The following is a 16,530-nucleotide window of genomic DNA, read 5'->3' on the forward strand; positions in this document are numbered from 1 at the left end:
TTGGTCCAGAGGCAGGGTCGCTAATCACTTGACTTCGCACGCTACTACAGTAGGGGCACTCGACATCAACAATTTCTGCTGCCAAATTCCGCTTGAGTTTACAATGAAACGTGCATCACGTCAAATACAAGGTCTCGTGCACGTCTGATACAGAAGTGGTCTTTATGACGTCATACCGTGAAATGATTACTGTCGCGAGCCGGCTGTTTCATATTGATATGGGAATAACGTGCATGGATTTAATACTCGGGACTTCCAAAATGGCATCACAATTCACCAAACGAAATCATTATCATGTGCAACTATCCTGTCTACAATTCTCCCGTACTAACAGGATCGTTTAAAAGTTATACAGTCAAACCGACCGCGACCACATATACATAAGGACCACCTGGCCAAAGTGACCACTTTTTGGTTGTCCCTTCAACAATTTTCACAATCAGTATTGCCAATCCTTTCAGCGTGACCGAAAAGACCAACTTTTACCGGTCCCCTGGGTAGACTCCTTAGGCCATTTTGACCGTACATTGTCGTTTGCTGTCTGGCCCAGTCCCCCAGTGAAAATGATAGCCGGTCCGTATCAGTATTGACGGGCAAAATCACCCGCAATCAGGGCTAGTCAGAGAGCGAACCGGTCTAAATCCTCCCGCGGCAGAAGTCAATTATTTAGTAGGCCGGGTGGGACAATAATGCTCCGCAATTTGCTACGGTTCTCACCGGGTAAATGGTAAGATTAAGCCCCCCCCCCCCCCCCCTCAGTGCCTGCTGGGTATGAACGGTTGCATCCCGTGTATGAAGGCATCACATTGTAAAAGAGGAAAAACCAACTCCAAAGGTTTGAGGGGGTGTCCACGGTTCAAGAATGGATAGGAATCCGCTAAAAAAATAGCTACACCTCAAGAGGTGTTTGAGAGAGTTTGAAAATACTGTTCAGATTTCATTTAGCACCTGAAGAAGACAGACGAGTAATATAAAAATGCTGCAGCTGACTGGTCGCTCTGCTATTCTTTCAGTGTGTTTGTCATGCTCATGTACGTTTAACACCAATGAGGCCATTGCACTGGTAGCTGGGACAACTGTGACAGTTAAACTCATGGTGCAGACGGCCCGGCGTCACCACAGTACGTGAATGCCCCCAGCTCTACTCCATCGGGTCAGTTAGGGCATTTAGTAAGTTTCGTACGTTTGGCACTGTGTGGTAGTTCTCAACCTTAGCTGGGCTGAACCATGGCCTCTCACAAGGTCTCATCTAACACTGCTACCTGGTATGTAGCTAATGGGTGTCTCTGGACCATAGAAAAATGGTAGAAATTGGCCGAATAGACAGATAAAATGCTAGAGGAGATACTTGGCCAATTTTTCCTATGTCCTGTACTCCCTGGTTAGCTAACTCCTCTGGCATGTTATCTTTCCATTTGGCCAACTTCTAATTTTAGCGTCCTATGGAGCCTGGTAGAGGCTACTCTATGTTGTATGAGCCTGGCACTACGCGGCAGTTCTGAACCTCAAGCAGAACCTTGGAAAATGGTAGAAATTGGCCAAATAGACAAATATTTTCCAGAGGAGTACAATTTTCCCAAGGTCCTGTACTCCCTGGCTAGCTAACTCTACTGGCATGTTATCTATTTGGCCAATTTCTGCTATTTTTCCTGTGGACACTGGTAGAGGCTACTCTATGAGTGCCTGCTATGTTCTATGAACCTGGCACTATACGCGGCAGTTCTGAACTCAGATAGGTTGAACCTTGGCCACCGTCCAGGTCTAATATGACACCGCTATGTTCCATGAACCTGATACAGTACGGCCATTCTTAACCTACCTCAGTTGTGATCACCACATGTATCGAGACTGATCTAACCCTAACGCCACTCATTTAGCGTCTCTGAGTACCTCGTATGTTCTGCAGATCTGCCCCAGAAGGGCATTTGTAGCCGCATGTGAGTCTGTTGACCGCTCAACTCTGAGATCTTGATTATCAACCTGATTTTTATCATTCAAATATATTAATTGAGGATGGGACAAAAAGCACAGGGTTTATGAGAAAATCCATAAATATAAAAAACAATAACTGAGTAAAATACAATTAAAAATGCCTAGCCAATACAAGATGGATGACTGAAAGGTAAACGCAAATAAGACAATTTATCACGATAAATCACGAGAATCTACCTGTACAATCAATAAAAGTGAAAAGACATATCCCTAACACCGCTCCCTGTGTGTGTACCATGTTCTTTGCATCTGCCACGGTACAACAAAGCTACCATCGGCTGAAACTGATCCCCAACTCTCTATATATCTAAACCTATCACAGTTACTGCTTGCTCCTGTGTGTGTATGCCAAGTATTTTGCATCTGCCACAGTGTTACAGAGCTGCACTCAGCAGAGCTGACCCCTCGTCTCTGCTGCCCATGTCTAACTCAAACACCTCTTCCTATGTATCCATGTGTAACTGTTAGTTCTGTAAATTTCTTTTAGAATGGTAGTTGAGGCCGCACCCTTAATTAACTCTGCACTGCTCCGCACCTAACACTGGTTTTCTGCCAAGTCCTTTGCATCTGCCACAGTATACGTGGTCCAACAGTGCTGCCCTCGGCTAACCTCTCGCATTTGTTCAGACCTTCCCCGATGTCAGCGGACTGTAGTGCGTTAGGGTTAATCTGCCAGGAGCGGCCGAGTTCGCATCACGGCAAGTCTCGTGTTCAGCACAACTTCCCTGCCTACAACCCCGGCCCTGATTGCGGCAATCACCCGAGGCCATTACTGTAAATGCCTCCCGTGCAATTTGTCTCGCGCTCCCATTTGAGAGGTAAAACCCGATTTGTCATAAATCACTTCAGCGTCTCTGGAGTTTAACCGATCGGGGTGACACGGGGAGGGGCTGTGGGGGGGCGAGCGCGTTTTATTGCTCTTAAAGCCCCCGTCACAAATAAGAAATTCAGCTCGGCCGACGTGTCGGCGAGCTTCAAATGTGCATTTTCGGCCGAAGTACGACCGACGTCCTGTCGATTATGTGGGCTTCGGGCGATTTTTAGAAATCAAAGTTGATCCAAATGTTGGCCTTTTACCAGGTTAGTCGATACTGACTTCGTCCATGTCCAAGAGATGGAACAATTTCATGGGGCAGTTTTAGTGTTCGACGGACGTCACCCGTGATTTTCATTGGAAAATACGGTCGACGCTCGGGCGATTCTGAAATTCGGCGAGCTTCGGGCGATCTCCAAATTCGGCCGACGCTCGCATGGATTGTCACGCCGGCTTTAGGAACACCCTGATGGGGGAACTAGCGCGTTTTATTGCTCTTAAAAACACGCGACGTGCAGACGTAAAAACGCAGAGCTGTAGATCTGCACTCATTGTACTGGGGCGGAGCATCTTTGTGGAAATGACAAAAAACTCTTGTTCATTTCATTCCTGGGATACAGCCCAGCCATTTATAAGGTGGTTCGGTTGGTTAGTTAGAATCTTTCCCACACCTTTCGGACTATATGGGTGGTGCCCATCTCGGTTTCAAAAGCCCTTGGGCCACACAGGTCATTGCAGTAGGTGGCTAGTCCACTGTAATTTAGTGGTAGAGAAAGCATTAGCAGTATATGTACTATTTTCAAGTATTAGGTACGACCTTGTCCTTCTTAGATGCAAGGCGAACGCTCCTAGGCCATTGCACCGTTCCCGGGGTGGTCCGACAGCACAGCTCAGCTCACATCACGTTTCTTCACCATACCGGGGTTAAAGAAATGTACATAAACTTGGAACCTTGCTGGGAGGCTATGCAGCTTCTATCAGATGTCCGTTAAGATCTGACATCTGAGAGGTTCTTGGGACGAAATGCACAAGAGGCCACGATAAAACACTTTTTAGAGAATAGTCAAATATCACCGAAACATCTGACGTAGCGACGCACCTAGTTTGCTAGTAGTTCTGGCAACCACATAAAAGCAGTCGTAGGTTTTAGATGCAAACATCAAAATCCCCAGTCAGAGCCCAGATTTTCCAAACTTCCATCCGTGTGCGAAGCTGTCATTACTTTGTGCTGTCAGCGGTGATGAGATTTGGCACAGCGGGAGTTCATTCAAAGGACGTTTTCGCAAGCCCATTACCCACCGACATCATTTGGAGCAACAAGTTTATCAGTAGGGTTTATCATCAACAAGTAGGTACATCTCTAGATGTTATTAACAAGTACATGTACACGCATAATTTGAGGCTGTCGTTAACACAGGTGGAGAGTCTTCATTATTTCCTTTGGTAAATGTGTGGCGACATCGTCATTGTCTTTTGTAATAAAAACACCTTAAGCCCCCCTCTCACTGGCGACGTCGCTGTGTCCTAAACTGGATTTTTGTTACCCTTGACTATATAATAGGAATATCATTTACGACGTACAAGTATGACCAAAAAGACAAGAAAACACACAAAGCTTAAAAAGATTCCTTTTTTGTCGATGAAATTCGTTGAAAGCTTTGTCAATTCGATCAGGCACAGCGACGCCGCCATCGTGCCGCGGGTCCAGTGAAAGGGGGCTTTATAAACCTGGAAGTCGACATCATTGTGATTTGTGCGTCACTGAGAAATATTCAATTAGACTTGCGGGTTAACGGAAATGGATTGAAAGATTGTAGAGAGTTTATACATGATTTCCGTGCACAAAGTAAAGCGCTTACCAACATTTGTTACTATCATTTATTCATTATTTATCTATTCTTTGTATGGTTGATATTATCTTAATACATCTTCACAAATTTGTTCAGTCAAGAAAAGGACGATCCAACGAGTTTCAGAAAACTTATTAGACGTATCGGCTAGAGAATAGTGGAGGTCGGTCAGTGTGCGCAGTTCAAGAATGGATGATGCTGGGTTTATCTTACAAATTTGCTACGTCAAGAAAAGGACGAACCGACGAGCTCCAGAAAACTTCCGTCAGGAGGCCCAGGAGTGCCGAACGCTGTAGGGGAGACTTTGAGAAAGACGTATCGGCTGGAGAATACTGGAGGTCGGTCAGTGTGTGTACTTCAAGAATGGATGCTGCTGGGTTTATCTTACAAATTTGCTACGTCAAGAAAAGGACGACCCGACGAGTTTCAGAAAACTCCAGTCAGGAGGCCCAGGAGTGCCGAACGCTGTAGGGGAGACTTTGAGAAAGACGTATCGGCTGGAGAATAGTGGAGGTCGGTCAGTGTGTGTACTTCAAGAATAGATGATGCTGGGTTTATCTCCGCCAAGCGGAGTGAGACGGAAGCTGGCAGAAATCACCCGTAAAACCTCCCCCGCAGTCACTATAAAGCTGTCTATTCCGTCCTGGCTCTGCGCCTTTGTACGATCTGGATGTACGGATTGGGAGTATAATTCTCGCTGCCGGGTCAAAAGGCGTTGATGTATGCCTTTTGTAGAGAGAGTTTTTTTTAGCTGTAGGATCTATACGATGTAGATGAATGTCTTTTGTAAAGCATATTTCTAGTTGTAGGGTCTAGGTCTTTAAGATGAGAGTGTATGTAAAAGGAAGGGTTTTGTGGAATAGCTGTTGTGAAGTCACGGGGTGCTCTTTGTGATAGGGAACGATGTTTTTGTATGGTTCTGACAGCGCAGAGTTTGTAAGATATAGAAAGCATTATATGTGGTCGTATGTACTTAAAAAGGGAGTTATTCTAAATGTAGATTTCTGAGATGTGGAATGTTCGTATGAAGTACATAAAGGAATATCTATTTCAACTGTAGAGGTTTGTGATGTGAAATGGTCGTATGTACTTAAAACCCTTAAGCTGCCAGTCCCGACTTCATTACGAACTGAGCCAATTCAGAAGCGTATTATGGAAAACCGCAGTTTCTGCGGCTCCCCCGCTGTGCGGAGTGCTATTGGCACCTTGGCGCTAGCAAATAACCGCGTGGTAGCTTGACTCTAGACCAAAGACACCAGACACCAATGCCTTGTATCCTTGAATTAATTATTACGAAGTGCGCTACAATCCCGGAGCTTCTCTGGCTGACTGGAGCTTCTCTAGCTGGCTGATTTGGGAACAGTGAATGCTTGAAGATTAGTAAAGCGGTCTCCTGTATTCACATGCGTTCATTAGAGAGCTAAACAATGGTCTTCCTTCACAGTTCGGTGACGGAATTTCCTTTCAATAGTGAAGCCAATCAGCGCTCTCCTTTCCTGTGACGTCCTCTCATGTGACGTAGATATCACGGGCCATCTGTCTCAGAGTGGTCACTTCAGCGTGGGAAGCGGTGTTGGCCACACACGCGGATCGTTCTAGCCCCATGGCAGGAATCAACGTCAACCATGGCATTTGTGTTGCCAAAGTTCTAGCTAGGTCTAGCTCAGGATTGGATTCAGTGAACCCTGTTGGGGAAACTCAACTTATAGGGAGACTGAATACCACAAATAGCGGACGTGTTTTTCAAACATAACGGTAGGTCTAGTTCAGGATTGGATTCAGTGAACCCTGTTGGGGAAACTCAACTTATAGGGAGACTGAATACCACAATTTAGATATAGCGGACGTGTGTTTATAAACATAACGGTAGGTCTAGCTCAGGATTGGATTCAGTGAACCCTGTTGGGGAAACTCAACTTATAGGGAGACTGAATACCACAATTTATATATAGCGGACGTGTGTTTCAAACATAACGGTAGCTAGGTCTAGCTCAGGATTGGATTCAGTGAACCCTGTTGAGGAAACTCAACTTATAGGGAGACTGAATACCACAATTTATGTATAGCGGACGTGTGTTTCAAACATAACGGTAGCTAGGTCTAGCTCAGGATTGGATTCAGTGAACCCTGTTGGGGAAACTCAACTTATAGGGAGACTGAATACCACAAATAGCGGACGTGTGTTTCAAACATAACGGTAGCTAGGTCTAGCTCAAGGTTGGATTCAGTGAACCCTGTTGGGGAAACTCAACTTATAGGGAGACTGAATACCACAATTTATATATAGCGGACGTGTGTTTCAAACATAACGGTAGCTAGGTCTAGCTCAGGATTGGATTCGGTGAACCCTGTTGGGGAAACTCAACTTATAGGGAGACTGAATACCACAATTTATGTATAGCGGACGTGTGTTTCAAACATAACGGTAGCTAGGTCTAGCTCAGGATTGGATTCAGTGAACCCTGTTGGGGAAACTCAACTTATAGGGAGACTGCATACCACAAATAGCGGACGTGTTTTTCAAACATAACGGTAGGTCTAGTTCAGGATTGGATTCAGTGAACCCTGTTGGGGAAACTCAACTTATAGGGAGACTGAATACCACAATTTAGATATAGCGGACGTGTGTTTATAAACATAACGGTAGGTCTAGCTCAGGATTGGATTCAGTGAACCCTGTTGGGGAAACTCAACTTATAGGGAGACTGAATGCCACAATTTATGTATAGCGGACGTGTGTTTCAAACATAACGGTAGCTAGGTCTAGCTCAGGATTGGATTCAGTGAACCCTGTTGGGGAAACTCAACTTATAGGGAGACTGCATACCACAAATAGCGGACGTGTGTTTCAAACATAACGGTAGGTCTAGTTCAGGATTGGATTCAGTGAACCCTGTTCGGAAACTCAACTTATAGGGAGACTGAATACCACAATTTAGATATAGCGGACGTGTGTTTATAAACATAACGGTAGGTCTAGCTCAGGATTGGATTCAGTGAACCCTGTTGGGGAAACTCAACTTATAGGGAGACTGAATACCACAATTTATATATAGCGGACGTGTGTTTCAAACATAACGGTAGCTAGGTCTAGCTCAGGATTGGATTCAGTGAACCCTGTTGAGGAAACTCAACTTATAGGGAGACTGAATACCACAATTTATGTATAGCGGACGTGTGTTTCAAACATAACGGTAGCTAGGTCTAGCTCAGGATTGGATTCAGTGAACCCTGTTGGGGAAACTCAACTTATAGGGAGACTGAATACCACAAATAGCGGACGTGTGTTTCAAACATAACGGTAGCTAGGTCTAGCTCAGAATTGGATTCAGTGAACCCTGTTGGGGAAACTCAACTTATAGGGAGACTGAATACCACAAATAGCGGACGTGTGTTTCAAACATAACGGTAGGTCTAGCTCAGGATTGGATTCAGTGAGCCCTGTTGGGGAAACTCAACTTATAGGGAGACTGAATATCACAATTTATATATAGCGGACGTGTGTTTCAAACATAACGGTAGCTAGGTCTAGCTCAGGATTGGATTCAGTGAGCCCTGTTGGGGAAACTCAACTTATAGGGAGACTGAATACCACAATAAGCGGACGTGTGTTTCAAACATAACGGTAGCTAGGTCTAGCTCAGGATTGGATTCAGTGAACCCTGTTGGGGAAACTCAACTTATAGGGAGACTGAATACCACAAATAGCGGACGTTTGTTTCAAACATAACGGTAGGTCTAGCTCAGAATTGGATTCAGTGAGCCCTGTTGGGGAAACCCAACTTATAGGGAGACTGAATACCACAATTAGCGGGAGTGTGTTTCAAACACAACGGTAGGTCTAGCTCAGGATTGGATTCAGTGAACCCTGTTGGGGAAACTCAACTTATAGGGAGATTGAATATCACAATTTATATATAGCGGGCGTGAGTTTCAAACATAACGGTAGCTAGGTCTAGCTCAGGATTGGATTCAGTGAACCCTGTTGGGGAAACTCAACTTATAGGGAGACTGAATACCACAAATAGCGGACGTGTGTTTCAAACATAACGGTAGGATTAACGTTAGCTCATAGTACTGGCTTTAGTGAGCCCTGTTGGGAAATACTTAAATAGTCTGAATTCGACTTATAGGGAGATTTGTTGAACATAATGGGAATTCTAGCTCAGGTCTGGCTGTGTGTGTTGTGGGGATTAGCATAGTAATTGACACCTAGCCGAGAGTCAATAAAACTCCGCCTGTCTACGTCCAGACAGCTCATTTGCATTATACGCTTCTGAATTGAGCCAGTTCGTAATGTAATTAGGGATACAGAAATATGCCTTGTGTGCTGGACCCGGTTATAACCGGGATAGGGTATTCCCCAGAACAAAACAGCTTTGCGTGCGTGTAGCGCGCGAAGCCGGGAAGTTAGGGGAGTTAGCGCCACCGGGTGTTTCGCGGGTTTCGTGAGGGAGGTCAGGGGTCAAACATTTTTGATTTTTACTTGGCTAAAAAACCTGGCAGCTTAAGGGTTAAAAGGGGAGCTATTATAACTGTAGAGATATGTGATGTTGAATGGTCGCATGTACTTAAAAGTTTAGCTATTACTCTAGAGGTTTGAGATGTGGAATGATGTGTTTGGGTGATTCTGACTGCAGGGGGATGTATGACGTCAGAGGATGTTTTGAGGTGTCATCTGGTTGTAGCCACTGGACTGATGTTGATGTGAATGTTTCTGGCTATTGCTGTCTGATGTGTAATAGATGGGGCGGTAGTGTGATGTGAACGGCTCAATCAGCGAGAGTGGCTCTAGCCGTTTGTGCTGGTCCGGTGTGATTATGAATCATGAGAGGTGATGTGAAATGTGGATGTATGTATGTATCATGGAAGTTGAAGGGCGCTAAGTGAACGGTGCGATTGCTAGTGCGAGTTTGAGGACATCCTCAGCATTGCCGTGAGTGCACAATGAAGCGCTAAGTGCTGGCCTTGGCCACTGCCCCTGTGATTTTGTGTGGAAGATGTTTCTGGCTTTGTGATTAGGTTACCTGCGTAATGGGAAGGTAGTGTGTGCTGGAGGGATTTCTATGGCGATGATGTATGTAAAATGGCGTTCGATGGGGCACTAAGTAGCGGCTCGGGTCATTGCCTGGCGTAAAGGTGACATTGATAGGCAATATCTGTAATCTGCATTGTAAATTGCGATACTTAAACGATGGTTTAGGAGTATCGTAAGTGAAGCCTTGGCCTGAGGTGCTTGTTTGATGTTGGTGAGCAGTTTTTACGTGTGAAATATTTTTCTGGCTGTGAGATGCCAATGGCTGTGTAATTGGAGAATGCTTCTGGTTGCAAGGTTTTGCAAAATATAGCTGTATTCATTTCATGGGGCAAAGTGCGATGAGGATGTATGCATAACGGCGTGTGATAGGGCACTGAGTGGCAACTTGGGTCATTGCCACAGTCTGTTCCGACACAAACAAGACTATAGCTGATGTTGTAATCATGTGATAATGATCCTGCTTTACGAGTATCGTGAGACTGCTTAAGGTGCTTGTTTGATGTTGAATACTGTAGAGGACGACTTGTTGAAGGTTTTCCGGCTGCCGGATATCTAAGGGCGTATAGTTAGAAGTTGCTGCATACTTTAGCTTTTTGCAAAATGAGGATAATAATATTTATTACAGAGAGCAGTGTAAGATGAAGATTTGTGCATAACTTCGTGTGATGGGCACTAAGTGGCATCTAGGGTCATTGCCGGAGTCTGTCCTCACACAAAGGTTTTAGCTGGGAGGCAACTTTTGTAACCTGCATTGTGAATATGCGATAATGATTATTTGTGAATAACGTAAGAGTTACTCCGACTTGAGGTTCTTGTTTGATGTTAATGTCGATGTGTTGGGAGGGTGCTTCTGTCTTTAGGGTTTTGCAGAATGTGGATATATGCATTGCAGAGAGCAGTGTATGATGAAGACTTATATTTACCGACGTGTAACGGGCACTATTAAACTAGCGACATGGGTCATTTCCCGCGGTCCGTCCTGACACAAAGGTTTTAGCTGGGAGGCAATTTTTGTAATCTTCGTTGTAAATATACAATAACGATTGTTTACGAGTATCGTAGGTGGTGTTTGAGTGTGACTCTTGCTTGAGGTGCTTATTTGATGTTGATGTGTAGTGACTGAACGTGAAAGATGTTTCTGGCTATGGACGTATATTGGGAGAATGTTGCTGGCTGTAGCGTTTTGAAAATGTGAATGTATTACAGACAATAGTGTATGATGAAGATTTGTGTAGAACGGTGTGTGGTGGGCACTAATTAGCAATTTGGATCATTGCCGCAGTCTGTCCTCACACTAAGGTTACAGATGGTAGGCAATGTTTGTAATCTGCATTGTAAATATGCGATAATGATTATTTAAGAGCATCGTAGGAGTGACTATCTAGCTTGAGGTGTTTGCTTAATGTTGATATATGCTGTTTTTGCGTGAAAAACGTTTCTGGCTCTGAGATGTGAATGTAACTATGTATAATTGGAGGATGTTTCTAGCTGTAGCGTTTTGCAAAATCCGGATTTATGTATTACAGGAGGCGAAGTTTGATGATGATGTATGTATAACGACGTGTCGTAGGGTACTAAGTGGCATCTCGATCGGGTCACTGCCGCAGCCTGGACGGACACAAAGGCTATAGCTGAGAGGCAATGTTTGTATGATTGTTTACGAGTAGCGTAAGAGTGAATGTGGCTTGAGGTGCTTGTTTGGTGTTGATTTGTGATGTTTTGCGTGAAGACGTCTCAGGCTGTGCATGTATGTATAATGGGAGAGTGCTTCTGCCTATAGCGTTTCGCAACATTTTATGGATATTTGTATAAGGGAGAGCCGTGTGTGATGAGGATGGTTGTATAATGGTGTTTGATGGGACATGATGACTTTAGGATTTACAAGTGTTACAAGTGTGAATATGGCTTGAAGGGCTTGTTTAATGTTACCGTTGGTGTGTGCTGTTTGTGCATGGGAGACCTTTCTGACTCTGAGATGTAAATGTATGTATAATAAGAGGGTCCTTCTGGCGGTAGCGTTTTGAACAATGTATCACGGAGTACGTGGTGATGATGTTTGTATAATGGTGTCTGATTGGACATTATGGCTCTAGGATTTACAAGTGTTAGAAGTGTGAATATGGCTTGAAGGGCTAGTTGAATGTTAACGTTGGTGTGTGCTGTTTGTGCGTGGGAGACCTTCCTGGCTCTAAGATGTAAATGACCGTCTAATTGGAGGATGCTTCTGGCTGTAGCGCTTTTCAAAATGCAGATTCATGTGTTACAGGAGGTGAAGTGTAATGAGGACGTATTATAACAGCGTGTGAAGGGGCACTTAGTGTCGACTTGGGTCATTGCCACAGCCCAGGCTGACACAAAGGTTACGTCTAATTGGCAATGTTTGTATAATGTATTTTGTATTGTATTTCGGCCGGAGGTACATGGTGTTGATGTATGTATAACAGGGGGCAATGTTGCGCTAAGTGGCGGCTCGGGTCACTGCCGCAGTTCCGTCTGACATGGAGGTCGCGGCTAATAGACAGCAGCAATGCGATCAATCCGGGTCCCTCCAGCCGACTAATGCAATTTGGCCGCGTTGTCCGACGGCGCAACAGGGCGGTGTGGTGGTGGTGTGAAGGGGGCAATGTGTCAATGAAAGACGCAGGTGGTGAGGAGAAGCAGAAGACGCCTTACGTTGTACGATGTACGATGTGCCGAGCTTTTAAGCAGCCGAATAGGGAGTTTACGGCGGAGACAACTGGTAGAGGGGATTTAGAGCACCCGTCTCGTCTCCCCTACCATTCATTGAACATGTGTTGGTGAAGTTGGCCGTGTTGACCGGCGCAACAGGACGGCGTGGCGGTGGTGTGAAAGGGGGCAATGTGTGTCAATGAAAGAGGCAGACGGTGAAGAGGAGGATGAACAGAAAACACCAATTGCCAAATCAGGGATGAAAAGTTCGAATTTCACCGTATTGTACAAATAGGACAATATATACAAAGGGCATACACGTTAGCAATTCCGCCCAAACTACGTTCTCTTCCCACACTACATAGTCTATTGTAAGGTAAATTAGTCTCAAATGGCTGTTGTTATGTGACATATATATAATATGCTGATTCTGTAGAGCACCGCACCGGTGCGAAGTAGAGTTATGGAGAGAGAGCGAAGGGTCCGCGGGTCGATCCGTGAGTACACGGCAGGACAAGATGGGGTTCCAGATTGTATCTGTATCTGAATTATAAAGCAGGTAACACTGTGTTAGCCTCTACCAGGCTCCGCGGATGGCTGAAAAAATAGTAGAAATTGGCCAAATAGGGTGAATACTGTGCTACGGGAGTCGGCTACGGAGAGAGGTCCAATATGCCATCCTAGAGCGGCAAACTGTACCCCTATAGCAACTCCTCTTTCATGTTTTTCTGTCTATTTGGCCAATTTCTACTCTTTCCAGCCGCATCTGGAGCCTGGTGGAGGCTAACACTGTGGCGTAACGCGCCAGCTTGTGTCAATGACAGGCGCAGACGGTGAAGATGATGCACAGAAAACACTAATCAGTAATCAGTTCCAAAATCATATCTAGTTGCTTGAGTAACTGTCATTTGGCGTACCTTATTACCTGGATGTCTAACCTTCATCAACGCTCCACCAGTGATGGTAAAAGCAGCTTCTCATCCCATGGTACATTTTTGTGGTCTCTTGTTAGGTAGCTTAGTCTTAAAGAATGGCTGTTGCTATCTACCAGAGGATGCCATACGTTGTACCTTGTAAAACTGTTGTGCAATAAAGTTAACATCATCTGAGTCTGTAGATCAGCGCAGCGGGGCGAAGTAGAGTTATAGAGAAAGAGCGAAGGTGCAGATCCGCGGGTCGATCCGTGTGTATACAGCAAGGCTAAGGATGGGGTTCTGGATCGTATCTGTATCTGAATTATAAAGCAGGCAACACTGTGGCGTAACGCACCGGCTTCGAGACAAGCTGGGGCGACTGCTGGTTATGCTACATCGAACGACCTGTCACACATCGCCTTTGCACATCTAAGTCTGGGCGTTGTTTGAAGGAAGCTATCTGACGGGGTGTTAGGGAGCTGTGTAGACGACAGGCGATCGCACAGGGTTATAAATGAGTGGGAATCAGGGAACTGTATACATGTATACACGACAGGACTTTGCCGTGTGTACATGCTGGGGTTATGGATCAGGCTGGATTTGTGACCTGGCAGGGTGACTTGTCATTGTCGTCCGGGAAAGTCCCCGCCGTTTATCATCGATGGGTTAGGGAGCGTGGGATCCCTTCAGTTCCGACTCGGGCGACTGGAAACCAGAAACAAGCTTAAGGAAGGAAATGGAAGCCACGCTGATCAATGTTACACATCACAGGACGCCTTATCCTTTCATTAACGGTTCGCCGAAGCTGGATGAAAAGCTGAGCTGAAAGTTTTCTTCTTGTCATTACTTTTAAGTGCGACTTCAAGTTTACTTTTTTGGCTTTGAGTGGTGTGAGTGGTTTTATCAGTGACAATGGCTCATCACTAAAGAAGGATGGCGAACACCAACTGAAACGTCTGAAACTGTATTCACAGTGGAGCTTGATCTTGACTTGAGCAAGTTTTTTTTTTACCTTTGTTGAAATTGCAACAAAACAATACACGGGAATATCAATTTTTTCGCTGGCAATAAATGGGACTTGAGCCAGTTATTCAATATTATTCAACAGAGCTACTTGATTGAGGGGCTGGGCTCTGTATTTGCATCTGTATAGCCGGTATAACCGCCTTTCGGCGCAACACGCCAGTTTAATCGGCTCAAATCGGTTTAAGTCACATTTGGCTGCGCAGAAGTCGTAAAATGGTCGGGCAAGGTCACAAATAGAACAAGTCAAGGTCATCGCCATGAGCGTTGCGAGTGTGAGGAGACAGGCAGACGTGCGTGTAATTGGGTTTGTGGAGAGTGTAGCGACTGTAGCGGCAGTGTGACTGTAGCAACTTTCGCTACTTATCTGTTAGAACGGCACGTAGCCGCAGGACTCTGGTTACACCACAAGGCTGTATCCTCCTGTATGTGTCATGATGTTATTTACCCTGTAACATAACCAACCAACCAACCAACCAACCAAGAAACAAGCAAAACAAAAAACAGCCAACCAACACACATATACATACACACACACACACACACACACACACGCAAGCAAAGAAAGAAAGAAAGAAAGAAAGAAAGAAAGAAAGAAAGAAAGAAAGAAAGAAAGAAAGAAAGAAAGAAAGAAAGAAAGAAAGAAAGAAAGAAAGATAGAAAGAAAGCAAGAAAGAAAGGTAGAAAGAAAGAAAGGTAGAAAGAAAGAAAGAAAGGTAGAAAGAAAGAAAGAAAGAAACATAGACAGAGATGCTTACCTGTCAGAATGGCGAACAGCAGCGCGACTCTGGTTATCCCACACGGCTGCATCCTCCGGCGTGATGAGTCCGTTGCCAGGCTGGAAGTTTCGGGGAAGAACCGATACCGGGCCGAGTAAATCAATCTCCTGGAAGAACTTCTCCTGAAAAATAGACGGTACCGGGCCGTGTAGACAAATCCTTGGGAGGTCCTACACTTCGTGCCGAAGATTAGACGGTACCGGGCTGTGTGGAAAAATCCTCGGGTGGTACTACACCTCGTCCCGAAGGTAAATGGTACCCGGCCGTGCGAAACGGGAGGGCCCTACACCTCGTCCTGAAGAAGAAAACGGTACCGGGCCGTGTAGAAAAATCCTCGGGAAGTTCTACACCTCGTTCCGAAGAGAGGGTGGTACCGGGCTGCGTGGACAACTCCCCGGGATGTGCTGCACCTCGTTCCGAAGAGCAGACGGTACCAGGCCGTGCGAATTAATCTCCTTAAGTTTTTAACCCCGTCTCGACGAGAGACGACTCCTTCCCCCCGTATGAATAATTCCGACCGAGTACGGCGGCGGAGAATGATGCTTCAGGAGCGGTCGGTCCTGTTACACCGCGGCGTATTTATCACGCCTTACACCGAGTTCCCCGCCAAGTCCCGAGGAAGGAGCGATATCTTCCCGCTGTATGAATAATTCCGGCCGGGCCCGACGTTGAGCGATGTCCAGGGTGCTGAAAGGTGGCCGGTTTATCGGCCCGGGGCCCCCACGTGGCGCGAACCGACGCGAGAAAGGCAACAAAACACACCGGCCTGGCTGGCGGTCCATCCGTTATACCTGTCACGGGCGGCACTAGCGCTGCTGCAGGGAAAGGGCGCGGCGCGGACACCACCGGAGGGTTGAGCAGAGGTCCTGCGGGAGGTCGGGGGACTCCCGCCGAAGGCAGGATCACAAACGTACGGTGGGACTGGGGGATCCCGGAACTGGATCACTTTTACACGGCGGGAATGTCGGTTCCCGGGAGGAGATCGGTATGCATCACTCGGGTTAACATTAAACCGTTGTTGGCACCGGTCTCTAACTCTGAAAACATAAAAGAATGTCTAAATCAAACTTCATTTCACGGAAAGTTACGCCCTAACAATTCTCAACAAGAAAAACAGACGCTACGACAGTACACCTACGTTCAACACACTTAGAGAGTTCCACAAGTGCAACGATTAGTACTCCCACCATGACTAACAATGCCCCGTTTTAAGAACTAGACTATGTGCAGTAGCATGCACGTCAGATGAGCGACAACAGATTACACTGACCCTAGACCCTTAGGTCCAGAGGAAATATTGCTAACTACTGAACAACCATGCCGCAGCACGTAATCCCGCGAGTCCCTCTTGGGTCCCTTGTCTTCACTATAGTTCTGCTATTTACTCGATTGGTGTTTTTCTACCCATCATAGTCCTCACCGAAGGGAATTTGAACAGCTCTTAGGAAGG

At 45.8% G+C, this 16,530-nt stretch overlaps 1 protein-coding gene across 1 annotated transcript in view; it reads right to left on the reverse strand.

Moving 5' to 3' along the window:
- The window catches only part of LOC136443841 (protein turtle homolog B-like), a 37,121-nt gene extending 21,799 nt beyond the window's left edge, over positions 1-15,322 (reverse strand). The window contains exon 1 of the mRNA XM_066441209.1: positions 15,060-15,322. Coding sequence (XP_066297306.1) covers positions 15,060-15,111 — 52 coding nt within the window. The 5' untranslated portion in view covers positions 15,112-15,322. The remainder of the gene's footprint in view (positions 1-15,059) is intronic.
- Positions 15,323-16,530: the final 1,208 nt, after the last annotated feature.

The sequence above is a fragment of the Branchiostoma lanceolatum genome, chromosome 10, assembly GCF_035083965.1.
Source record: "Branchiostoma lanceolatum isolate klBraLanc5 chromosome 10, klBraLanc5.hap2, whole genome shotgun sequence".
Classification (NCBI taxonomy): domain Eukaryota; kingdom Metazoa; phylum Chordata; class Leptocardii; order Amphioxiformes; family Branchiostomatidae; genus Branchiostoma; species Branchiostoma lanceolatum.